This window comes from Mus musculus, chromosome 6 (assembly GCF_000001635.26).
Source record: "Mus musculus strain C57BL/6J chromosome 6, GRCm38.p6 C57BL/6J".
Taxonomy (NCBI): Eukaryota; Metazoa; Chordata; class Mammalia; order Rodentia; family Muridae; genus Mus; species Mus musculus.
Genome location: NC_000072.6, coordinates 123,380,327 through 123,408,157, shown reverse-complemented (window position 1 = coordinate 123,408,157; position 27,831 = coordinate 123,380,327). Strand labels below are relative to the sequence as shown.

The following is a 27,831-nucleotide window of genomic DNA, read 5'->3' as shown; positions in this document are numbered from 1 at the left end:
AGGTAGGTATGTCAGCAGATCCATACATGGATACCAGATAGTCTTCCTACATCTCTATCTAAACTGCTGTCTTGAATCAGGGTCTTTCACTTAATGAGAAGCTTGAGATTCTGTGCTGACTAGTGAGCAAGCTCTTAGGATTTACCCATCTATATTCTGCTCTTTGGGGTACAAGCAAAGGCAGGCATCTCTGACTTGCTGTGGAGAGGCTGAGGATTCTAATACAGGCCCTTATGCTTGCAGAGCAAACACTTGCAACCCAGAGTGCCTCCTCCAGATACTCATGATATACATACATACATACATACATACATGCATGCATACATACATACATACATGCATATATACATATATTACATATAATTTTAATTTAGTGTAAAACGTGAATTTATCATGGCATTTTCATGCATGTATAGCATTATAGATACTCTTCAGTCCCTTCAGGCTTTGGCCTATCATACACCACAATTATAGTCTGACTGTGAGGTCAGCTCATAGTGAGCAAAATAGTAAATTAAATCCTCCCTCCATAAACTGCTTGAGCCAAGCCCTGTCCTACCTAACTATTTAGTTTGTTGCAATTGTGAACTTCCATTTCCACACTTGTGACCTGAGACAGACTCATCCAGGCCTGTTCATCTGCCTGCAGACTATGTGAGGTGCTATTACGTCCCATTCTCAGCCTCCACAGTAGGTCAGTGTTAGAAGATCTGTTCTCGCCTGAGATGGCAGCCTACCATAGCCCTCTCAGTCGTGGAGTGTGACAAACTAAATTTCATTTGCTTGGTCAGCTCATCTACCTGCAGGAGCAGCTGTCTTCCTGGGAGCAACAACTGGATTGGAGACCTGAAAGAAGCCTAAGCTTGTCCTGTCAGCAGGACAACAGGTCTTTTTACCACAGACTCTTGCCTTATCTTTTGGATGCATTTTTGTCCCAGTTCAAAAACATATTTTTTAAATGTATGGTTTAATCTTCGCAAGACCAAGGGCCTCTCATCCCATTGATGGCCTACTAGGCCACCCTCTGCTACATATGCAACTAGAGATAAGATTATATTTCACAGTACAGGGTAACGCCAGGGGCAGGAAATGAGAGTAGGTGGGTCGGGGAGCAGGGCAGGGGATGGATGTAGGGGACTTTCAGGATAGCATTTAAAATGTAAATGAAGAAAATATCTAATAAAAAATTTATGGTTTAAGAGTCGTTCACTCAGATTTTGGACTATTTTCGCAAACATAATTGGAAACTGTTTCATGGGCCTCATGAGCCCATTGATAATGTTTAATAATATAAAAATTGTATCAAGTTGCATCATCTATTTAAAATGCTTACTTTGTGCATTTACTAAGAATTGATACTTCTTTATACTAATGTTTCCTTCCTCAGTGTACTCATGTTTGCTTCATTTTCTGATTTCTTCTTTCCTAATTCTCCTTATTGTCCCTATCTACCCCTCTCTCCCAGTCAATTAACATGCATTGAGTGTCTGTATCCAATCACCATTATTTTGAATTCAATAAGTGAAATGTTTATTAAACATTCTAATTCAGATACCTGGTGAGAAGGCAGTGAATGGAGCCAGGGTGTTTTAGTGGGCATTTGGTTTTAGGGGATTATTGAGGGAATTTGTGTGGAAAAGGATTTCAAGTTCCAATTGGAGCCATGGGACACTGGGATATTCAAATATCACCAGTGTAGAAATACATAGAAGATTCTATAAGGCAGGCCACTAGTGTTGGCTAAACAAAGAAGAAAAAAAAATCCCGAAACTCATTTAGGAGCACTTTTTAAATAAATTCATTGTTTCTTGGCAATAAGTGATGTGAATTTTAATAATTGATCACTTGATTTGGCAAATTAATGATCTAGTTCACGACCAACACCAGAGGAGATAACCTAAAGTAATGTGAATGGCAGTGTAGTCATCTCAATTAAACTTTTCTGGTAAGAAGGACAGCAATGTGATGTGAGGGAGCAGAGGCTACTCTTACATAGAAACTTTACAACATTCATTGAGGTTGATAGTCAGCATTCTATCCTAAGCAAGCTTGTATTAAGCATTAGAGAAAGCCAAAAACAAAGGATTGTGTAGAGAAATACAGACTTCACTAGTGGGTTTTAAAATGCTTCTTAGATTCTTCTTTACTGGGCAATTAGTAATGGAATTGTGACTTCAAATAAAAAGCTTTTAGTGGTAATGTTTCTTCACTTCCATATAAAGAGGAAGAAAGTTTTGGTATGGAAAGTGTAAGATTTGCAAATGCTTTAATTTGACTGGTTGTGTCTGAACTGAGAGAAGGAGATAGACACTCTGTGACCCTGTTTGATACATTTAATAAACGTGAAAAGAAAAAAAGATACACTTCATGAAAGGACTAAAAAGCAAATGATGAATCATAGGTAACATTAATTATTTCTTAGCAAAGTTATTTAACTCTTTAATTTCTCCTAGAGTGCATTAAGAGAAGAGGTAAACCAAATCATTTGAGAATAAACCTAATAGTCATGTCTTAAGTAGTAACTTTCTTTCTGTTTAGATCAGCTATGCTCCTTTTGATCAGAGTCTTGGGACCATTGTCCAGCTCCAGTCTCCTTACCAGTTTCCTGTGCACACTGCAGCTCTGTATCAGGGAATTATTCAACTGCTGCTATACTTCACTTGGGTCTGGGTTGGCCTGGTAGTCCCAGATGATATTCGGGGAGAACTCTTCCTTAGGGACATCACAGAGGAGATGATGAACCATGGACTTTGTGTTGCATTTGCAGAAAAGATTCAAGGTATTCTAGCTGAGGACAAAGTAAACACGAAGCTTTTTAATGAAAAATTCACATTGACACGTGTTATCATTGCATTTGGTGACACATATTCTCTTCTGGCACTTGCTGTTCACACCACTTTCTATACTACTTTTCGTAATGTCTGGATCACAACTTCTGATTGGGATATCACATTTTATTTTCAGCAACCTAAAAGTTATGAATACTTTGGTGGAGGATTATCATTTACTGATCGCATGGATCAAATTCTGGGATTCAAAGATTTTCTTAGAAATGTTCAACCTAGAAAATACCCTCAAGATATCTTTATTCAGGATGTATGGATGGTCTTATTTGAATGTCCATATTTAATTGATCATGAAGCCAGGCAACTAAGTCAATGTGAGCCAAATGGCAGCCTGAGCACACGACCTCTGCATGTTTGGGATATGAATACCTCACCCTGTAGCTCCAAAGTCCATGCTGCTGTGTATGCCATTGCCCAGGCACTCCATGAGGAGCTGTCCCTCAGAGTGGAAGGAGGCTCACTGGACAAAAGTGTACTCCGGGCTCCTCTCCCTTGGAAGGTAGCTATAGCTGGTCTTGTGTTTTCCTAGGTTGTTGTAACTTGACTTTTGAGTTCTGTATTTTATTTCATGAACTTTCATAGTTCCTTTCTAATTAGTGATATAATTCAGGAAAAACACATTATAGTGTTTAAAGTTGAACTAACATTTCTGTCTGAAAACAATATAAGCATGGTGCTGAAAAACAATTGTCTTTCTAAATTAAGCACATTCAAATTATAATTTTCATGCCCTTACATTGCCATGTCTTTTTATTATTGCTTTTATTGTTTTGTGAAGAATCTATACAATACAACTCAAATGCTTTGGACAAGTATAAATCTGAGATATTTATTTTAAGGTATTTTAGGCACATTTGATGCCAACAGTTTGTTTTGTTTTGATAAACAAATCCTAGAAAGAACACATAGCTGTGATAGGGCACACATTTTCATCAATGACTATTCTCCAGTGTGTGTGACTTCATGAGTTTGAAGCCAGTCTTTACTGTATAGTCAGAACTCATCTTTAAAATCAGTTCCCAATCACATCTGAAACAAAAAAAGGTTTCTCTAAAATGAATATGGATTGAATGGAGGGGCACTAATCACAACATATCAACTTTTCAAATGTTTCCCTCCTGTGCAGCTGCTTATCTTTTCAAACCTACTGAGTTTCTAACAACATACCAGGGTTCCTTCCTCTAAATCCTTGTCAACACTTTATTTTTTGAGATTGTTTAAATTTGCTCTTTGTTTGCTACTTTCAAAACTAATGAATGTTGGATATTTTCTAAGTTTGCCCCTTTGCATTCCCTACTCCTCCATCCTCTGTTGGAGACTTTTTCCTAAGCAGCACTCTCTCATTCTAATGACTTCTTGGTGTAGGTAGGATCCTCTGAATTTAATTAGAGTTTTTAACACAGGAATGGGGGTTATTGCTGGACTAAGGGATAATTATCCCCTTAGAGCACATAAATCTGTTGTGTGTTTTGAATTTTGACATCGGGCATGCTAACACATACAAAGTGGTATAGCTCATGGTGAGCTGCAATCCCCTTTCTTAAATCAGTGATGGTAAACATCTTTCCATGATTTATGGCCACAGGTATCTCTTTCTTGATAAAACAATCTAACTGACATTTTTTTCTTATTTTTACTTTTTGACTAAGTCATTTCATTAATTACCTATAAATTGGGATGACAACACTTCATTAGGTGTCTTGCTTGCAAATATCTTCTTCCACTCCATGAATTGTCCTTTTACACTGTTGGTTGTTTTCTTTGTTGTGCAGATGCTTTCTTGATAGGAAATTTTATCTTAGCTTTCATTGACTGTTTTTTATATCCTGTTTGAAAAAAATGATCATCAAGACCAAGGCCATTATAGGACTTCCCTCTCTGATTTACTCTAGGAGTTTTTTGTTCTGAGGTTTTGCTGTGTTTTTATATTATTTGCTGTATGAAACAGACAAAAATCCAACTGCAGTTTCTCACCCTGTTTTCACACCAGCCTTTGGACAAGTGACGTCATTTCATCCTTTGCATGTTATTGGTGTTTTGTGTGTTCAGTTGGTTTCTGGATTTCTGTTCAGCTCCTCTGTGATGTGTGTACATTATATGCCAAGCTCGTACTATTGCAATTTTATAAAACCATTTGGAATTGGAAATGCAATGCTTTAAATTTTTTCTTCTTCAAGTTTGCAAAAGGCATGTCCTGTGAGGAATTTAGGCCTTGAGAAAGACATTCAGATTTTCATAGAGACTGCCCTAATCTGTGAAACATTTTGTATAATGAACTATTTAAAACAGCATTAACTCTTCTAATCCTTGATACTATTTCCTTTGTATATCTTTTCAATCTTTTTTATCAGTATCTTACAGGTTTTACCATAGGGATATTTTACTTACTTGGTTAAATATTTTCCTAATTAGAAAAAGTATTAGGAATATTATTTTATTGTTTCTATTGCCATATATTTATTTACATGATGTTGGGTTTCATGAGGATAATTACATACAAGTGTATATATAAATACTCATTTGACTATGCTTTCCCTCAATTCCCTCACTCCACTTTCTATTCCCTGCAGAGGTGTAGTAGTTTGAACCAGAAATGTCCCCCACAGGCTGTGGATTTGAACAATATGTTCTCAAGGCATTTTTCTAGGGAAATTTGGATGATGGAGAGTTCCTGCAGTATACATCAATGCAGAAGTGTTTTGGCATTTATTTATCTTCATCTTACTTCAGGGCCACCCTCTTGTCTTGCAGGTGAGGATGGGAACATCAGCTTCCTATTCCACCTCATGTGTTTTCTCTCATGCTCCTCACCATGATAGACTCTGGTCACCCTGGAACCATAGGCCCAAATAAACTCTTCCTTCTGTGAGTTGCTTGGGTCACAGTGCTTTATCACAGCAACAGAGAATTAACTAATACACACTTGTGTTTGTCACATTTGGTCCTCTACACAGTTTTGCCTTTACTCCCAAGTCTCCCATTTTTATGTACTTGTGTGTGTGTGTCTGTGTGTGTGTGTGTGTGTGTGTGTGTGTGTGTGCGCGCATGTGTGCACTTTTGTCTGCGTCTGTGTGTGTTCAAGCATGTGTACAGTTATGCATAAGTGTGTGGACCTGTGTATGCATGTGTGCATATAGGTGCTTATTAATGTCCCTGTTTGTGGACATTTGTGTTATAAACTAAACACTACAAATGAGTTTAAAAAACTACAATATGTGACTACAGGAGTCTGACTTTCCTTATTATGACAATTTTCTCACAATAATTTTCTCATAAATGGCATAGCATCATTAGTCTTTATAGATGGATATATTTCCAATAAGTGTATTGCAATTTTTTAACCATTCTTTAATTGGTAAACACTATATTAATTACATTCCTGCTGCTGTGACAAAACACTATGACCAAGTAAAATCATAGGAGAAAGGGTTTGGCTTCCAGTTCTAGAGGTAAGGGTTTCCTTGTTTAAAGGAGGCATGGCAGGAAACATCAGGTATGATGATAGGAAGAGGAGATCATATTTAAACCAGAAGACAAAGCAAGAGGAGCAACAGAAAATTCTCTATTGTCTCAAAGCCCATCCCCAGTGACATGTATTCTCCTGCAAGGCTACATCTCTGAAATCTCCTGAAACACTGACAACCTACTAGGTGACAAGTATTCAACACCTGAATCTATGGGGAACATTTTTATTTAAACCACCACACACTCCTAAGCTGAGTCATGAACTCATTGTTGCAGTAAGCCCTAAAGTCAAGTACTTCTGATACACGGACTTAAAAGTCCTTCAAGTAAACACCAAGAAGTGATGGAGCTGGAACATATGGTAGGACCTGTTCGTTGTTTTTGTTTTTGTTTTTGTTTTTGTTTTTGTTTTTGTTTTCGAGGAGTATCCCTTCTGGATTCCAGAGTGACTGGCCTAATTCACATTCCCACTAGCAGTGTGTAAGCATTCTCTTTTCTACATATTATAGGCAATAACTGTTAATATATGGGTTTTCTATTACTGTGATAAAGCAACCAAAACTGAATTATGGAAGAGGGAGTTAACTTTGGCTTAGGTTCCAGATGGAGAGTTCTTAATGGTGGAGAGGTATAGCAGCAGAAAAGTAGAATAAGAAGCAGAGAGATCGGGGGCTGGTGAGATGGCTCAGTGGGTAAGAGCACCCTACTGCTCTTCCAAAGGTCCAGAGTTCAAATACCAGCAATCACATGGTGGCTCACAATCATCTGTAACGAGATCTGGCTCCCTGTTCTGGAGTGTCTGAAGACAGCTACAGTGTACTTACATATAATAAATAAATAAATCTTTAAAAAAAAAAAAAAGAAGCAGAGAGATCATATCTTCAACCACATGTAAGAACCAGAGAAAGTATGTGGGATGAGGCTACACAGTCTTAAAGCCCAGTCCAGTGGCCTAGTTCCTTCAGCAATGCTCCTTGGTCTAAAAATTCCATCACCTCTGAAAATAGCACTTCTGACAGAGACTAAGTATTCAAACACCCGAATCATCTCGGAGCATTGATTATTCAAATTATAATATATATTTCTACTGTTTGAGTTCTATGTGTGTGTGTGTGTGTGTGTGTGTGTGTGTGTGTGTGTGTGTGTATCTTTGAGAATTCTCAAATTTTCTTTCAGTGTGGTTTGATCCGATTAATTCTCCTTCCCCCTACCTTTCCCTTGCTGTGCCCAGATTTGCATCCTACACCCTTAAAACCCTTCAAGATCAATTCTTGCTGTACTAATAATATTTGATATATTGCCTTCTGCTGGTGCATGATCAGCTTTCCTGAGGTGATACTCTTAGAGAAAATTGACCATCGCTTCCAATAGCTTACAAATGCCAATGGCATCCGAGGTACAGGTGGGACTCAATGCTCAAATATTTTAGACCGGCTTGTGCTTTTGACGTCTCATACATGCTATCAAAACTGAACTCGTATGTGCAGCTGCTTTGCAGTGTCCAGAAGATACTGTTTTCTTGTAATCATCCACTGCCTTATTATATGGGGATTCATCCACTGGCTTGTATTCCATAAGGCTAATATTGTATCATTAGAAACATTTTTAAATGAAACTATATTTTGCTTATTTTCTTTTCTTCCCCAAGTTCATCCATCTCCCCACCTCCTTTCAACCATATGTTCTTTCTAAAAAAAACAAAAACAAAAACAAAAAACAAATACAAAAAACAAAACAAAAAAACAAACAAACAAAAACAAGACCAAACTCATTAGAATTAACCACCCAAAACAAGGCGAAGAAAATAAAATCGCATCCTCCCAAAACAATTTAAAACAAAATGTCACACTGTAAGCAAATTAAAACATACATACACAAAAACAATGGAGTCCATTATGTTGGGCATTTGCTCCTGAACATGAGACCTGCCCTGGAGTGGTTGATATACCCAGTGTCACTCTGTGGGAGAAAACTGGTTTTCCCTGTACCAGCAGGTATAAGTGAATGTTCAGTTGTTCATTTTTAACCGAGTGACTAGATTTTTATTCAGTTCATTCATTCATTCACTCATTCATTTGCTCTTCTTAAATAAAACAAAAATAATTTAATAAAACAAAACTATGACATGGAAGTCAGACAACAGAAAGGAAAGTACCTCCTCTTCTATAGCGTTCTCTGAACTATAAGAGAAGGGTTATTGTTTTATTATTTTTTAAAAATATTCTTCTCTCATACAATACATTCCCACTGCTGAATTCCAACTCTCAATTACCACCATTCCCCTGTCCATCCCTACTCAACCTAGATTCCCTGGCCCTCAGTTATCCTTCTCTAAAAAGTAGGAATTCGGAGGATATCAACATGGCATAACAGGATAAAGTGAGTTAGGCACAGACCCTAATATCAAGGCTAATAATACCCAGCAAGAGGAAAAGGGTACCACAAGTAGGCAAAAGAAGAGTCAGATATACACACTCCTCTACTGTTAGGAGTCCCATACCACAACAAGCTAAAAAGCGATAGCATATATGCAGATGACCTAGTGCAGATATGTACAAGCTATGTACTTTTGAATTCAGTCTCTGTGAGCCATTATAAACACTGATTCTTTGATTCTGTGGGGTGTGTTCTCCTGGTGTCTTGGACTGCTCTTTCTCTTACAATCCTTTCTCCTCATCTTCCATGGGATCCACAAGCAATGCATAATATTTGGCTGGGGTCTCTGAATCTGTTCCCATCAACTGTTATATGAAGCCTCTGATAAACTCTGGTCTAGGCACTGCTCTATGACTATAGCAGAATAGCCTTAGAAATCTGTTTTTGACAAGTTGCTATTGTGGTGGTCTATCGTTGTTTAGTTCTCTCTTAGTTTTCTGAGCAACCCAGCTTCAGGTTCCTGGCCATTCAGGCAGTTGTCTGGTATGGGATGCATCTCATGGCTTGAGTGTCTAGTTATACGAGTCATTGCTTGCTCACTCCCACAGATGTAGAGCACGTCCCAGCACATCCTGCAGTCAGGACAGGTTTTGGATCCAAGTTTTTATGGCTGAGTTGGTGTCCAAGGTACACTATTGAGAGTCTTGCCTAGTTACAGAAGATGGCCAGTTCAGGTTCAATATTCTCCATAACTAAGTCCTTACTAAGGTCACTTTCATAGGTTCCAGAAAGTGTCTTCTTTCCTCTAGGTTTTGACATTGCCTCTAAATGCCCCACGATTCCATCTCTCTGTGTGTCTTCCTGTCCATTACTTCTACCTCCATACCTCCCTCCCTGAACCCTTCCTTCTTGTTCCCATCTCTGTCTCTAATCACCCAGAAAATCTATTCTATACTCCATCCCCAGGGAGATCCATATGACCTGTACCTTCCAACCCCAGATTTCTCCTTGTTACTTAGTCTTTTCTGGGTCTGTGACTTGCAACATGATTATCCTTTATTTTACAGCTATTAACAACATTAACATAACTATATGCTATGTCCTCCATTCTGGTTCTCGGTTGACTTACTGTGGATCTTTTTTGGTTCCATCCATTTGCCTGCAGATATCACAGTCTCATTTACCTAAGAGCTGATTAGTAATCCATGGTGTAGATGTCTTATAATTTGCTGATCCATTCTTCAGTTGAGATGCTTTTAGGTTTAATCCAGTTTCTAGCAATTTTAAATAAGGCCACTGTGAACTTAGGTGAGCAAGTGTCCTTGTGGCAGGATGGAGTGTCATTTGGGTTTACACACAAGAGTAGCATAGCTATATCCTGAGACAGATCGAATCCCAATTTCCTGAGGAGCCAGCATATTGATTTATATAGTGGCTGTACAAGTTTTCAGTCCCTCCATCAATGCAGAAGTGCCCTCCTGCCTCTACATCCTCACCATTATGAGCTCTGTCTTTGAGCTTAGTCATTCTAAAAAGGTGGAAGACAGAATCCCAAAGTAGTTTTGTTTTACTTCCCTAATGGCTAATAATATTGAATATTATTTTACATGTTTCTCAGCTAATAGAGATTCCTTTATTGGGAATTCTCTGCTTACATAAGTACCTCATTTTTTTTTCATTTAGATTGTTTGGTTTGTTGTTGCCTATGCTCTTTAGTTTTTTATATATTTTGGATATTAGCTCTCTGTCAGATGTTGAGTTGGTATAAATCATTTTCCATTATGTAGACTTTTGAAGTTATTCTTTGACTTGCAGAAGCTTTTTGATATCATGAAGTCGCACTTATTAATTATTGATGTAAGTGCCTTCACTATTAGTGTTCTATTTAGAAAATTGTCTTCTGTGCCAATGTGTTTAAAGCTGTTCTCTACTTTTTCTTCCTTCAAGCACAGTGTGTCTTATTTAATGTGATTGTTAATTTGCCTTGAGTTTTCTGTGGGTGATAAATGTAGAGCTATTCACATTATTAAACATGTATATATAGAGTTAGAATAGCTCCATTTGTTGAAGATTCTTTCTTCATCAAAAATCAGTTGTCCAGAAGTGTGTGGATTTACCTCTGGGCTTCAGTTCAATTCCATTGCTCAACATGAGTGTTTCTATGAAAATACTTTGTGGCTTTTATTACTATAGCACTGTGGTATGATTTAAAATTAGGAATAGTGATACATCTTGAATTTATTTTACTATTTATTATATTACTTCTACTGATCCATGAGTATGGTAGACCTTTCCATCTATAGCTATCTTCTTCTGTTTCTTTATTCCACGGCTTAAATTTTTATCATAAAAGGATTTTTCATGACTCATTTGGCTCCCCCTAAATATTTGATATTGTTTTGTGACTCCTATGAAGAGATATGTTCCTGATTTTTTTTCTGTTTGTAATTTTGTAATTTTTATACAGGAAGGCTACTTTTTTTTTTTAGTTAATCTTGTGTACAGCCACATCTATGAAAGTGTTCATCAGTCATAGGAATTCCCAGGTAGGGTTGCTTATGTATACTCTCATGAAATCTGCAAATAAAAATATCTTGAATTTTTATTTGCTAATTAGTACCCCTTGAATTCCTTCAGCTATCTTACTGCTGTATTGCCCATTTGGTTGAAAACATGTAATCTCCAGTATTTGCCGTGTTTTTGTCTGAATATATATGTGTGTGTGTTTCTGTGATACAGGCCTAGTGCTTACATGGGTTAGCTCTATGACAAATGTTTGATATACAGAACAATAACAAAAGCCACAGGAACATACAGTTTGAGACAGAAAGGGCAGTTAATGTAACTATGTTTGTATATTTATAAATAAACTTATAGTGCAAGTTCTGAACATTACTTTTGACTTTTAGCTCCATCCATTCTTACAAAAGGGACAGCTTGGGAGAAGTTCCAATAAGGAGAACATTGTGAACAAGGAGATTTTGGCAACCGAGTTTGACATCTTTAATTACCAGTCTCTGCAGAGTGGTACAAAAGCTCAAGTGAAAGTTGGCGAGTTTGTCTTTGAATCTCACAGTGTTCAACATTTTTCACTAAATGAAAAACTCATAACTTGGGGCAAATATGGCAAGGAGGTGAGTATCTTTGCATTCAGTACCATGTGCTGTCCTCAGAGTGGAATTCCTCAGATAAGAGAGTTGTCAGAAGCAATCAGGTTTTGGCCTAGGAAGAGCAAATAGGTTTAATTGCCAAAAACCCAAAGCTTCTGATCGCAGAATAGCAAGAGAGAGTTAAACTCAGGAATCCATCAGCTTCTGGGTCCCAGAAAAGTAAGAGACAGTTAATGGGTCTTTAGCCTTTGCCTGTCATCCATCCCTGGGTTCCACCTGAATACCTGACTGCTGGTGTGGGACCCCAGCAAGTTACATCATTCCTGTCTATTCTTATGAGTGTTGGGTATATGCTATCTTTGACTCACTGTTTCAAATCTTTCTCTGATTCATCACTTTGTCTGCACCATCAATTAGATTTTACTTTCAACTATATATTCTTTATTTACATTTCAAGTGTTATCCCCATTCCAGGTCCCCCCCCTTCAGAAACCCCCTATTCCCTCACCCCTCCCCATTCTTCTATGAGGGTGTTCCTCCACCCACTGACACAATCCTACACCCTGCCCTCCATTCCCCTACACCCCTACACTGGAGCATCTATCAAGCCTTCATAGGACCAAGAACCTCTCCTCCCATTGATGCCTGACAAGGCCATCCTCTGTTACATATGCAGCTGGAGCCATGTGTACTCCTTGGTTGGTGGCTTAGTCACTTTGAGCTCTGGGGGATCTGGTTGGTTGATATTGTTGTTCTACCTATGGGGTTGCAAACCCCTTCAGCTCCTTCAGTTGTTTCTCTAACTCTGCCATTGGTCCTATGGTTTGCTGCTAGCATCTGCCTCTGTATTTGTAAGGCTCTGGCAGGGCTTCTCAGGAGGTCTTTCAGCTAGCATTTCTTAGAATCCACAATAGAGTCAGAGATTGATGACTGTCTATGGGATGAGTTCCAAAGCCTGACTGACTCTAGAATGACTTTCCTTCAGTTTCTGCTCTGTACTTTGTCTCCATATATGCTCCTGTGAGTATTTTGTTCTTCTTTCTAAGAAGTACCAAAGAACCCACTCTTTTGTCTTCATCCTTTTAAAGGTTCATGTGGTCTGTGAATTGTATCTTGAGTATTTGGTGCTTTTGGGCTAATATCCACTCACCAGTGAGTACATACTACATGTGTTCTTTTGTGATTTTGTTATCTGAGGATAATATTTTCTAATTCCATCCATTTGCCTAAGAATTTTATAAATTCATCATTTTTAACAGCTGAGTATACTCCGTTATGTAAATGAACCACATTTTCTTTATCCATTCTAGTGTTGAAGGACATCTGGGTTCTTTACAGCTTCTTGCTATCATAATTAAAGCTGCTATGAACATAGTAGAGCATTTGTTATTGTTATCTCTTGGAGAGTCTTTTGGGTGTATACCCAGGAGTTGTATAGCTGGGTGCTCAGGTAATATGATGTACAATTTTTTGACTGCTTCCTTCTACCAACTAATTTTACCTTCTTTGTTTGGTATTAAAGATGTGCTAAGGGCTGAGCAGTACCACAACTAGAAAAGCTATTTTCAGTAAATAACACAGTCTCTGTATGAACAGTATAATTAAATATCCTGGACATATATTTCTAGATTTGAATTTTAATTTTTTATGCACATTAATCCTCTTATTTCTGGAACTGATCACCCTGAATATCTCACTGATATGTTAAAAAGAGATATAACATAGAAGTGTGGAACATTATGGTCCTCAATAGACCAAATACATTTTCTCCAATGGAAAACATTGGGTACAACAAACACTTCAAAGCAGATCTCATGATCAGGATGAGTTTTGTAGCACAATAAGGGAATCAAGAATATTAATACAAATGTTTTTATCTGGGTACAGTTTAGTGGTTTGTGTTTTGCTTTGTTTTTCTTTTTGTGCTGTTGTATTTTATTTTTCTAGATTTTGAGGGATTGTTGTTTTATTGGGATTTTGGTTTGTTCTTTGAGAAAGAACATAGATTTGGGTGGGTAGGAAGGAGGAGAGGATCTGGACAGACTTAGGGAAGGGAAAGGATATGACCAAGGTATATTCAACGTTTCAAAGTTGTTTTAAATATGATATTACATAGTATATAATATATAACATCAATAAAAATAATAGCTGAATGAAATAAAAATCAATTGTTCAAAAGGAGAAAGAAGAAAGAAAGAAGAAATGAAAGAAAGGAAGAAAGAAAGAAAGATAGAAAGAAAGAGATACATTATTCTCACACTCTTTAAACACATGGTAGGTTTTTGTTGTTACAATACACAATAGGCCTGTTGAAATCTACCCTCCCGATGCTAATATTGGATGTAATTTATTGTCTGCCTTCCCTCCTCCCATGTCTTCTCCACAGATTCCTTTGTCTGTTTGCAGTCAAAGCTGTCCACTCGGATTTAGGAAAACACCTGTTGAAGGGAAATCATTCTGTTGCTTTGATTGTCTCCCATGTCCAGAGGGAGAGATTGCAAATGAAACAGGTATTTATAAAATGATTTTGAATGTGGAAATTTATAGAAATGATTCTGAATGTTGGAATGATTCGCAATGGGGCAGGGACTTGTAACACACATCCTGAAAACAGTTAACTACTAATACTTTAAAACAAGTTCTTGCTGGGTAGAGGTTGCATAGGTATTAAGTTTCAGCACTCAGTAGTTGGATCTCTAATTTTAAGGCTAACCTATTCTGCAGAGTGAGTTCCAGGACAGCCAAGTCTGTTCAGAGAAACCCTATCTTCAAAAACAAGTAATCAAAGATCCAGTCATTTTTGTTACTGTTGGTTGTTTCTTTATTGGTTAATGGGTTACCTTGTCCAGATTGGTCTCAAACATCTGGTCTCCATTAATCCTTCAGGGTTAACTTCCTGGGTAGCTAAGACCACCAGAGTGTGCTTGTGCATTTGGCCCTCTTTTGCCTTTTGCACAACTGCATTGAATTCAATTTACTTTCTTTGCACTCTGCTTTTCACGAATGATTATGTTACTGCTGTAGCAATAGCAATGGTTAAAGTAATTGCTCCCTGCATACCCTAAACTATGACCAATGGTCAAAGGTAGAGTCACTGTATACCCCTAAGAATTAGCAGTTCCAGCAAACCCTAAACAATACCTATAGTTCATACTGATCCTGTGGAATTACTTTGAATCTTATGGGAACTCTTATTATGCATTCTCTGAGATGGTAAACTAGCATGAGGTCACTGTACAACTAAGCACTGAGAGATCCCACAGGATGAGTGATGTGCAGGCCTCTGAGTGACGTACAGAAATATTCTTTCCACTGCACCCAGACTGTCCATATGTCACATCTTCCTTAAATTCATTCTAAATGCAAACCTCCCCAGAGCAGAACAGCAATGGTTTCTGCCATCTTTGTATCTTTACTTCACATTTAAAATCAATTTCAAAGCAGCTAATATATTATGCCAACTTTATTCTCCTGAATGAAATGTTTATTTATCAATGATTGTTTAAAATACTAATATTTCACTTTGTTTTGTTGGTAAAGTAGTGGTAAAGTAGACCATGTGATTATCACCATAGAAATGTTTCATTATTTGGACTAAATTTAATCAGAGCTCACCATTTGAATATATATTCAGGCTACATTCTAGGACACACTAGGTTTTCAGTGGTTACCGATACTTCATTATATGCTTTTTAGAACAATTAATCTATTCTCTGGTAATGAGATGACTAAGTTAGCCAGAGCCAGGGTGACTCCATGACCTGTTTCAAACTGGTAATTTGGGAGACTAGGCCCAAATTTCTGTTTATCAGACCAGGAAAACTACAAAACAAATAAATTTTAGGAAAAAAAACCCCTGAGAGGCAATAAGTAAGCTTTCCCACCACTTCTCCTGAGCCCACTTCTTAGACATCCAATTAGCAGCTATTGAAGCTCCCTGACCATATAACTTCAGCCAAGTATACTTGATCAGAAAAACTCCCCCAAGTCCCCATTAACCAATCACAAAGGCACCCATATGTGTGGAGATGTAGGCAATCATTCAAAGGTAAAAGTCCCCTTCTTCTACCCCCACAGGCTGTATATTGATGCTTCAAATCCACACCTGTTTCTTCCATCCTGATTTAGAGTACACCCAACAGTAAATGTCCTTTACTCTTGCATACTATTTGAATCTGGAATATTTTTTGTTGCAAATAATAGACCCTTACATTTGGAGGCTCATCTGGGATTTACTGTACCCCCTAACTCAAATAGTTGAGCTTCTTCTGCTCCAATTCCTAAGTCTTGGTGCCTGGTTATCTATTGTCTTTCTGGCTCTGTGTTTAATCTGGAATCAAAGAAGGGGATGGTAGATAAGTACTTGTTAACCAGCCAGGCACTACGGAGTATTCTCACCAACCTCCTATATAGAAGAACTTGCTAGTTCATATTTGATTTCTGAATAATCTCTGGGTTTATGGGCTTTTCATGTGAAAGAAGGAAGACCATCAAAAAGAGCCTTCTGGTTCAGTTTTTATTTTTCCCAGAAATGTCATTTGTGTCTATCTGTGTGTATTCTGTCTGTGCTTTTTGTCTTCTTGTACAAGATTTTCTTTCATTCTTAAGATGAGACAGGTCCAGAGCACACACAGAACTTTATCCTAACCCATTTCGTAGAGTTGTGGGAGAGTCTGGTCTGGCTGTTCAGCATGGCAAGCTAACCTTCGTTTGCAGAAATAAATGCCCACTTATAAAGAAGGATAGTCTGAGAAAGAAACTTTTAAAATGTGACTTTAATCTTTATTTCTAAGTTGTCTCTAAAAAGTTTTCTATAAAAGTTCTCTAACAAAGTTCTCCTAAATCGTTCTTCTCTTAAAAAGTTCTTCTTTAATTTCTAAGGAAGTGGGGATTTCTCCTCTTTTTTTGTCCTCAGCACTTATACATCTTTCAGAATACATGATCACGTAGTAAAAAGTCCACCACAAGTTTACTCATAAATTCAAATTAAAAATTGAATACTGAGTTTATAACAGAGAAATTTGGATATCTCTTAAGCGTATTTATCTTGCTATACATTCATCATCTTTCAGTAGCTCTACATATTCACAGAAAGTTAAAAACCCTAACTTTTCTGACTAAGGAATTACTGAAGTTTCACATAGATAAACCGAGTCAATATTTAGTCTTCTTTTATTGCACCTATAGCAAATCATTAGTTCCCTTTTTATGATACTTGGTTAATCGTTTTAGTATCATTTGGAATGTGCTCTTAAGTTCTAGATACAAGCCTAGCTCAGAAGCAACTAACTTGGGATCATTGAAGAATGGAATTGCTCTCATGGTAGTTTTGAAATAAGTAAGGAAATAATAACAGTCTTATAATAAGTGATATTAATAGTGATATTAATAATTGCGACTATAATTTTGGGAATTCTTATAGGATCATCATTAAGTATTAAAAAATCATCTCTTTGACTATATAGCATCATTACAAGTCAGTGCATCTTCCTTGTTCTGCAGAAACCTTCTCAAAATAATGGGCTAATAACTAGTGTGTATGTGGTGTGTCTGTGTGTGTGTGTGTGTGTGTGTCTGTGTATCATATTAATCCCAAGAATCCTTCCTTGAATGTAGGATTCTTTGGCCTTGCCTAGAGAAGCATAACTGTCATTAATTTTATAGTCCATGGTGGAACCATCTCAGGAAGATTATCAGTTAGTTTTTAGCTCCTCTTTGATGACTCCTGGCAACATGTTACTGTCTATAAGGACAGAGACTACAGATCCTCAGATGGCATTTCCTGGTCAAAAAGACCTCTATTTGTTTGAAAGACTTTTTTTGTCATCAGATGCAGTACTTCCCTTGCTCCTTCTTCTGCATGAGAGTCTATCCTGCTCCCTCTACTTGATTCCTGCCTCTGCCCCTGAATATGATCTCAGTCCTCCTCCTTATATCCCTGATCAACCAGCACAGGAAGAGGAAGAGGAAGAAACAGCCCTTGACTCCTCTGAGTCTTCTGACTCCATTTGGACTCTTACACTTGGGCCTGTACTTCCCAGAGCACTGACTCTACAACCTTATTCCTCCAGGACCTGCAAATGCACAGATGATACAGTTCATATAATTTACAGATAATATATTTGTCATTTGCTAGTAATGGCATTGTCTTAGTCAGGGTTTCTATTCCTGCACAAACATCATGACCAAGAAGCAAGTTGGAGAAGAAAGGTTTTATTCAGCTTACAATTCCATGCTGCTGTTTATCACCAAGGAAGTCAGGACTGGAACTCAAACAGGTCAGGAAGCAGGAGCTGATCAGAGGCCATGGAGGGATGTTCTTTACTGGCTTGCTTACTCTTGGCTTGCTCAGCCTGCTCTCTTATACAACCAAGACTGCCAGCCTAGAGATGGTCTCACCCACAAGGGGCCTTTCCCCCTTGATCACTAATTGAGAAAATGCCTTACAGTTGTATCTCATGGAGGCATTTCCTCAACTGAAGCTCCTTTCTCTGTGAAACTCCTGCTATGTCAAGTTGACACAAAACTAGCAAGTACAGGCATTTATAACTGAAAGATGCAAACTTTTCCATTTTCATTGAGAAACTCAATACTCATAGGTCTTTTAGATTCAGTCATGTAACTCACTGGCCCACCTTAGGCAATGTTCAGCAACTGCTCCAGGTCCCCTTCATGACAAAGAAAAGAGACAAAGAAATCAAGGTTACTGCATGTAATTTCCTTCTTAGAAGAAATGGACTGCTATTCCAAGTCTAGTCTGATAATGTTGCAGCCTTCTCTAGGCTCAACCTAACTGATGGAGGTAAGGAGAGTCTCTCTCTGGTACTACCACCAGGTTTTGATGGGGGTTTACTGAGAAGCCATTAGATAGCTCATAAATTTATCTAAGGTAAGCCAGGTGATATAGAGAATAAATATGTACCACAGAGAATACCTCAAAAAAAATTTTTGAAGCTGATATAAGGCCACAGGGGAGAGGAAGATAAACTAAAATGGACATGGCTTTAAATACTATCCACCCTTATGTGGATGAAAAAGGGGGATATAAAAAAAGAACTTACCTAAAAGTTGGAACCATGAAAGAGACCAATGGCTTATTTATCCAAGAAATAGGTCCTGGTGACCTGAAATTGGCGAAAGTGCCTCTGGATCATAGCTGCCACTCCCCTGCTGGTCAAGGATGCTGACAAGATCACCATGTGACAAAAGCTTGTTATCTCTACCCCCATATTATTGATGGGACACTTTGTAATTTACCTAGCCAATGGCTGTCCAACCCCAAACTGTTACACTGACATTCAGGGGTCACTTGGGGACTGCAAACTGCTGAATGCTGACTTATTAAAACTTGATGTTAATCATTAGCCCAATCCACATGATGGACCCTTGCCTTTCAGCTGGGTCACCTCACCAGATGCTTCTTATCTATGACCTATTGCCCAATCTTTGAATAGCATTTCAGCCTTCCTGAGCCCCCAAGGAAACAATGAATGTCCTAATAACAGAAAAAAATCAATTATTAAAAAAATGGCATCCATTATGTCACCTCACAAGCTGAGGTGCTAAGTAAAAAAGGACCTGTATTTCTGACATTAATTCATGATTTTTAAGTTTCAATTGACTCATTAGGTAATGACTATGACTTTGGGGAAAAAATTTTGACAGATCAATGATTCAATTCAATTACAAATCAGAAGTTGGAATGAGAGGGCACAGTTTTCAGAGCCAGGCTGACTTCCTAACAGGCTGGCAGTTTTGAAGACTACACCCAAGTTTCTGTTTCCCAAAACTGCAATCATCCAAAACAAGTCAATTCCAGGATAAGAAAATTAACTTCATGGGCAGCCATGAGGAAGCTGCCCCACCACCTGGCCAGAGCAAATCCCTCAAGCAGCCAATCAGTAGCCGTAGAAGCTGCCCCACCACCTAGCTTAAGCCATATTAGCAAAAGTCTCCAGAATCCCTCAGTTACTTAACCAATCATGAAGTCATTCATACCTCTGAAGTTAGAGACAACCAATAAAGGGAAAGAAAGGTAAATGTCAGACACTTCTACCCAAAGGGACTTTAAATGGACCCTGCAGAGTCTACACTTCTATCTTCAATCCTGAAGTATGATAAACCCCTGCATATGGGTTCTCTGCAAAGGAAATGCTCTTTGCTCTTACATACTTTTTGAGTCTTAGATTATTTGAGTATAGATTGAACAATAATTTACTGGTATTATTAGAAAAAAATTTGATACAGAACCTCACAGTCAAATATGCAAATTTTTCTACTTTCCTTTTTTCTTTTATCAGTTTCTTTTTCTTTCCCTTCCCTTCCCTTCCCTTCCCTTCCCTTCCCTTCCCTTCCCTTCCCTTCCCTTCCCTTCCCTTCCCTTCCCTTCCCTTCCCTTCCCTTCGCTTCCCTTCCCTTCCCTTCCCTCCCTTCCCCTCCCCTCCCCTCCCCTTCCCTTCCCTTTCCTTTCCTGCCCTTTTTGGCCTTTTTGCCCTTTTCCCCTTTTCCCCTTTCCCCCTTTCCCTTTTCCCTTCTTTTTCCTTTTTTGCAATTTTCCCCCCTTTCCCTTTTTTCTCCTTTTCCCCTTTTTTCCCTTTCCCCCTTTTTTACTTTTCCCCCTTTTTTCCCTTTTTCCTTCCTTTCCTTTCCTTTCCTTTCCTTTCCTTTCCTTTCCTTTCCTTTCCTTTCCTTTCCTTTCCTTTTGAAGCAAGGCCTCACTATGAAATCCTGACTGGCTGGGAATGTGGTATGTAGACCAGACTGGCTAGTAATCCTCCTATTTCTGTCTCCTCATTATGAGAGTTACAGATATGTATTACAGTGACTTGCTATAATCATATTCCCTATTAAAGTTTGGTCCTATGCAAGTGTCCTTCAGAGTAAATGAAGTATAAGATTAGTGAATAAGGCTTTCTATTCCACTGGATTTGTCTTAAATATTCAAAGACTTACCTCTACTTGTATCTTTTTAAAAAGGGACACTATGTGAAGAAACTTACTAAATTTTTCTGTGAAAGTACAGATACCTCAAAAACATAAATGTATATAATAAATGTATGTTGAAAATTAAGTGCAAAATTATTTTTCCAACAATAAAATTTAGAATTCAGTGAAGAGTTTTATGGCATTCAAGCAAACATGCACTTGTTTTTATCATAAGAAGAATATATTCACCTCTAAAATGTATTGCCTAAATCATTATTTCTAAGACAATGATATATCATTTGGTAAAATCAAAATCAAAGAAACAAAAGAAAATACCACTGCTCCTAAACATAGGTGTCAGTAACGTTGGCAAGTTTTACCTTCTAGGCTTTCCATAGTAATAACTAAGAGCCCCCAGAAATAAGAGCTCTAGGGAACATAGTGGAATATAAGGTAGAAAGGTTGTAAGAGCCAGAGAGAGGATATCTGTAGTGAAGCAGTATTTATCAGACATGACAGGGTACTTGAGCATTGAAACTCACAGAAGCAACAAAGCAAGCCAGACCATATCCCCAAATTGATGGGGACAAGCTCATATTGAACCAGCCCTCGCAAAGAGCTATTGGTACTTGATGCCTGCTGGAGTGAAAGAGTCAGTATTCTTCAGATATGTGGTCATGATTGGCTACCCATGTTATGGTAGAAGATTCTATATCCTTATGGACACATACAGGATTCAGTGAACATAGTGGGGTTAAAAAAGGAAAAAAACAAAAAAGCATAAAGTTCGGAGGAACAATTATTGGAGGGGGTAAGAGAAAGAAATATAGGGCAAAGAAATCGGTGCTGCATTTGATCAAAACATATAGGCATTTATGAATTTCTCAAGCAATAAAAAGATTTTTTAAGAAGAAAATGTACAAAATGGAAAAAAATACACACTTCAAAGTGTATTTTTCTTCCTTTCATATGTCATCAAATGTAATTTTTATATTTTCCGATTTCCCTTCATTTCATTTCTATATCAATGACTCTTTCATATTTTTCAAGTCCACTTTCTCAAGACTCCATGGATTGAAGGGTATCTGGATTTTTCTCTCGTGAAGTAAGAGGAACTAATTCATCTATGGTTGGGTTTTTTTATAGTATTATGATTCAGTGAATATAACCAGGGACATTTCTTTCAGAATTCAATAGTGATTCCACTTAAGATATACATCATAAATGTCCATCTGTGGTCTTGCCAGAGGAATATAATAAACAAATGTGCTTCCCTTTCAGATATGGATCAGTGCATCAAGTGTCCTGAAGATCAGTATCCAAATAAGCAGAAGAATAACTGTCTCCCTAAAATTAAGATATTTTTGTCCCATGAAGATACTCTGGGAGCTGTTTTGGTCTCCTTGGCCATTAGTTTATCTGCCTTTTCAGCCATGATTTTAGGATTGTTTATCCACTATCGGGACACACCCATTGTCAGAGCAAATAACAGAAATCTCAGCTATGTCCTCCTAGTTTCTCTAATGCTCTGTTTCTTTTGCTCATTAATATTCATTGGCCAACCTAGCACAGTCACTTGTGTCTTGAGACAAATGATCTTTGGGGTTGTATTTTCTGTTGCTGTGTCTGCTATCTTGGCAAAGACTTTCATTGTGGTTGTGGCCTTCACAGCCATCAAACCAGGAAGCACATTGCAAATGTGGATGGTGACACGACTTTCAAATGCCATAGTCTGCTGTGGTTCCATCATTCAAGTGTGCATCTGTGCAGTCTGGCTGGGAACATCTCCCCCTTTCCCTGATGTTGACATGCACTCAGAGTTTGGGCAAATCATCCTCTGGTGTAATGAGGGATCCACCCTTGCATTCTATTGTGTTCTAGGGTACTTGGGCTTTCTGTCCAGCCTCAGCTTGCTTATTGCTTTTCTGGCCAGAAGGCTACCAGAGAGCTTCAATGAGGCAAAAACAATCACGTTCAGCATGTTGGTTTTCTGCACTGTGTGGATTACTTTTGTACCCACTTACCTGAGCTCCAAAGGTAAAACCATGGTGGCAGTGGAGATTCTTTCAATTCTGGCCTCCAGTTCTATCTTACTACTCTGTATATTCCTTCCCAAATGCTATGTGATCCTACTGAGGTCAGGTGGCCATTCTAGAAAGAAGTTTTTTAAATAACTTCCTCCTTAAGGCAAAGGAATTTATTATGATTTGTGTAAAATGAACTATGTAGGAATATAGATTCAAAAGAATAGTGTGAAGTCAATGAATTTATCTTAACTATGGCAAGTGCTATTTATTCAAGTGTCCCTGCTGTCATTGGAGATGACCAGACACAGTAAACAAAGCCTTCACAAGTTAGAATTGCTAAGTAGAGGTGACTTCTGGTATGCCTACTAGATGATTCTTTAAATCACACATCTCTAATTTTCAACATAATGTAAGAGATCTGTAAACAATTAAGCGTGAGAATTAAAGAAAATCATTTCTGTGTAAATATAAGTATTAGGTTTTTTAAAAATGTGCTTCCTCTTTGTTAGTCATATGCAGTTATTGTTATACATATTAATTTTAAAACAACCATGGGTTATGCTACAGAAATCTCATGGCTTCTGCTTCTCACTTTTATAGAGTCTCACAAACAAGACAATATGTCATTGAAATTTCAGAGTCTCAGAGGGTTTTGTGCTCTTTTCACTATTCAGGTAGAACAACATGGATAAGAGCTTAGGCAGAGTCCCAGTGGGATTCACAGACTTGCTCATCCTGAGGATATCCCACACATCAGTGGGTAGAAGATACAGCCAGGCTTTATGGTGTGCTTGCTGTTCACTCGCAGAGTTGGGAGTTTAACATTGTCTTGTACAGGTTCACCTAGTGAAAGCTGATATCATTTATATCCATTTGATTCTATTTTCATGCAGGGAATGTATTTGAAGGTAAATGTGGACCAAGATATGAGGTTCAAGGCCAAGGATTCAACAGAACATGGGGAACTGTTAAATCATGCATCCTAGAACAGGGAGATGTTCATGTATTTGTTTTTATCTAGCCAAGAAATAGCTTTAAACATGATGACCAGATCATTCCAAGGGCAAACCCAAGTTGTAGCTTGTGACAATGGAAGAAGTCATTTCTCACCCATGGTTAAAAACATGCTCTGAGAGATCTACATGACCAAAGTTGTTTTGTTTATTTTCTAAAACAAGATTTACTTATACCATCCATAGTTTTAAACTAAAGAGAGTGTTTGTGCACTGCAATATTGTACCACTATAAGGCCAAGAAACATTTAAGAAACATTGTTCTTAGGCTACTTGGTGTCACAATTATTGCTTAACTTTCCTTTATTTACATTTATACAATATTGGAATGAGTTGCTTCTATTTGGCCATAAAAACAGTGGAGAAAATTCTGCTGGAATCTGCTATGTTATGGGTAAAATAAAGTTTGTTCAAAATGTATTACTTGTTGGGCATAGAAACACTTCTTTTAAAGGTATCAGCAACTAAGCACTTGTAGGGTCTTACCACTTTAAAGAGGAGGAGTCTTCACTCTGAAAAGCTGCTAAGCAGTTTGTCAAGCTCATGGAAAGAACCTCCTGTTATTTGAGCCAGTTTCTCTCTTGAAGCTGTGCACCACCATGGTGAAAGCGAAGCATAGCATTGACAGGCAGATAGGAAGTTTCAGGGGACGTTCAGGTGGATGGCAGTTATCTCGCATCCTGTTTGCAGCTCATCTAAAAGATTATGTTCATCAAATATATGTTGCTAATTAATTTTCTGACATTCAGGTGTTTTGTAAATTGGGAAACTGCTGAAATCACTGTGTGGTTAATGGGGATTATCCATTATCCAGTTATCTCTCAAAAACAATACAATTCTATTACTGGATTATAATTTATAAATACATGGAGGAATAATGTCATGAACTCTTTAAAAACTTCTCATTCCGTAAATAATCTATTTGTGCAATTTTGCTTAAGAAATATTACAATAGTTAATGACACTTTTTTTTGTTCCTCACGAATGTTCCTTTCATTGCAGTTCTCCAGAGGGAAGCCTCACTGTGATCCTTGTGTTAATTCTTTGCTTTGTCATAAATATCAATTTCTATTGTTAAATTTTACATTGTTAAAATTGTCAGTTTTCAGTAATGTATAGATACGGCATACATTATATTTTCTCTGATTTATTACCTTTCCTAAGCATCCTTTAGTAATTTAGAGCAGTAGTATAATTTAACTATATTCAATATTTTCTTTGGTTTAATATCAAATCTCTCTATGTAGAATTATGTTAATCTTCATGTATAATTTGGGACTTTTATCAGTTTCCGATTAGAAGTAAAGTTTCTTCTCTTTCTTTTTTTTGAAACCCCCTGTTTCTTCTACTTCTATAGTAGTCTACTGGTACATATTCATACATATTACCTAGAATTTCAATATATATGCATTATTTTAACAAAAATATTTTTTTGTCAGGACTGCCTATTTTTTTTTCTAAATTATATTTGAATAATTGGGACATCAATCACAGTATCTATCTAAAAGATGCAAACTGTAGAAGCTACTTAGTCTTTGTCACACTTAAATTTTATCACATTGAAATTATGAAATGGTATCTCCTTTTATTTTTTATTTTTTGTGATTACTTTCCCTTTTCTTCTCTTTTAATATTTTTATTAGGCATTTTCCTCATTTACATTTCCAATGCTATCCCAAAAGTACCCCATACCCTCCCCCCCACTCCCCTACCCACCCACTCCCACTTTTTGGCCCTGGTGTTCCCCTGTACTGAGGCATATAAAGTTTGCATGACCAATGGGCCTCTCTTTCCACTGATGGCCAACTAGGCCATCTTTTGATACATATGCAGCTAGAGACAAGAGCTCTGGGTGTACTGGTTACTTAATATTGTTTTTCCATCTATAGGGTTGCAGTTCCATTTAGCTCCTTGGGTAATTTCTCTAGCTCCTCCATTGGGAGCCCTGTGATCCATCCAATCACTGATTGTGAGCATCCACTTCTGTGTTTGCTAGGCCATGGCATAGTCTCACAAAAGACAGCTATATCAAGGTCCTTTCAGCAAAATCTTGCTAGTGTATGCAATGGTGTCAGCATTTGGAGGCTGATTATGGTATCCATCCCTGGATATGGCAGTCTCTAGATGGTGCATCCTTTTGTCTCAGCTCCAAACTTTGTCTCTGTAACTCTTTCCATGGGTGTTTTGTTCCCAATTCTAAGAAGGGGCAAAGTGTCCACACTTTGGTCTTCGTTCTTCTTGAGTTTCATGTTTCGCAAATTTTATCTTATATCTTGGGTATTCTAAGTTTCTGAGCTAATATCCACTTGTCAGTGAGAACATATCATTTGAGTTATTTTGTGATTGGGTTACCTCACTCAGGATGATGCCCTCCAGGTCCAATCATTTGCCTAGGAATTTCATAAATTCATTCTTTTTAATAGCTGATTAATACTCCATTGTGTATATGTACCACATTTTTTATTACATTGACATGGTACATAAGCAGATTGTAGTTTATACTATTTTGGAAAATTCTCTGGTTCAACAATGATAAAAATATTTTAGTTTTTTCATCCAATCTAGGATTTTCTGGGTTTTTCAATATCTAGATTAATGTTTCCTCTTCCTTGGCTGTTCTCTGGCTTGGTCCTTAAAATATTTTTCCTTTGGCCTCTGTTAGCTACATCACATAATGTAACAATAAATAGTATTCAATACTTATCGTCTCTTAAATTGTATTTTATGTTTTATTTGATAGAGAGATAGAGAAGATATGATCATCGCTATGTATATCTTTAGCATTCGAGTCTCTTAGTACAATTTTCTATTCATTCCTACTAAAAGTGTTTGGAAAAATATGACCTGGTAATTCCAGAAGTTAGTTTCTAATGCTGAGGGAGACCTGATGAATTTCAGTTGGAGATCAAGTACAGCACACTCATGCGTTGTATTTCCATTGCTCCTTAGCCCTGGATTAGAGACAGGGCCACTGCATCTTTTCTCTTTATAAAACATTTTCATATAAGTACATACTCCATGTCGAACACATCTCAACTTACCCTCCCACCAGTCTTCTAGTTCTCCAGGCCAGATTTGAATCTACTTTGACCAAGTAGGTCCTACAATTATAATTTACAATAAACAAAATATTGATTTGCATACAATACTAATACATATCTTTTAATATTACTTTTGCTTTAATGTTGCTTATTTTAATAGTGTGAACAATGTCACTGGAATTTGTATTGGCTTACATTGAACCAGTAGGTTACTTTGGTACAATAATTGTTTTTACAATAGTATTCTGCCCGTACATGAGGATAAGAACAATTTCCATATTCTCATGCCTTCTTTAATTTCTCTTTTTCAGTGTTTTAACATATTTATTTATTTATTTATTTATTTATTCATTTATTTATTTGAAAGTAGCAACAAAAATAAGTTTATTGTTTGAGTGGGCAGGTTGAGAACTACTGCTTTTGCTTGTATCATGTTGACAGAACAGAAAAAAAAAACAAAATAAAACAAAAACTTCCATCAACTGAAATAAAATAACACTGGCACTATGCATGAAAAACCCTGCCTTTCCTATATAAAACCCAATATTTATTATTGAAATCTCACTTTTATGTTTAGGTTCAATGTTTTTTGGGAACTTTTTTATTTTTTGGAATATTTTCCTGATTTATTTCTCAATATATTTGTTATTGGTGTAGGGAATAATCAATTTTTAATATTTTGTTTGTATCTTGATACTCTGATGTTCTTTTTAGGAAATCAAAATTGGGTGGAATTTTAGGATGTTGCATTCAGAGAAACATATCATCTTCCAATAAAGCATGCTGAACTCTTCCTTACCCATTTGTATTCTTATAATTGTTTTCTCTCGTTTTATTGCTAAAGCTCTGAAATCAATGTGAGTAGAGAAGACAGAAATCATTTTCATTCTTGAATTTATGAGAATACTAGGATTTCCTCTCATTCGATATGATCTATACCTGATTATCTCTGTTCTTGTTAGTCTTAGCCTTTACTTTGTTGAGAATTTTTTCCTTCTATTTCTAGTGTCTTCAGAACTTTTACCTTG

At 37.3% G+C, this 27,831-nt stretch overlaps 1 protein-coding gene and 1 pseudogene across 1 annotated transcript in view; one reads left to right on the top strand and one right to left on the bottom strand.

Annotated features, from left to right (window-relative positions):
• Positions 1-22,896, top strand: part of Vmn2r20 (vomeronasal 2, receptor 20) — a 32,800-nt gene extending 9,904 nt beyond the window's left edge. Inside the window, exons 3-6 of the mRNA NM_001104634.1 lie at positions 2,539-3,345; positions 11,597-11,821; positions 14,184-14,307; positions 22,004-22,896. Of these exons, the coding sequence (NP_001098104.1) occupies positions 2,539-3,345; positions 11,597-11,821; positions 14,184-14,307; positions 22,004-22,896 (2,049 nt within the window). The remainder of the gene's footprint in view (positions 1-2,538; positions 3,346-11,596; positions 11,822-14,183; positions 14,308-22,003) is intronic.
• Gm18375 (predicted gene, 18375) lies at positions 2,537-22,894 on the bottom strand (annotated as a pseudogene).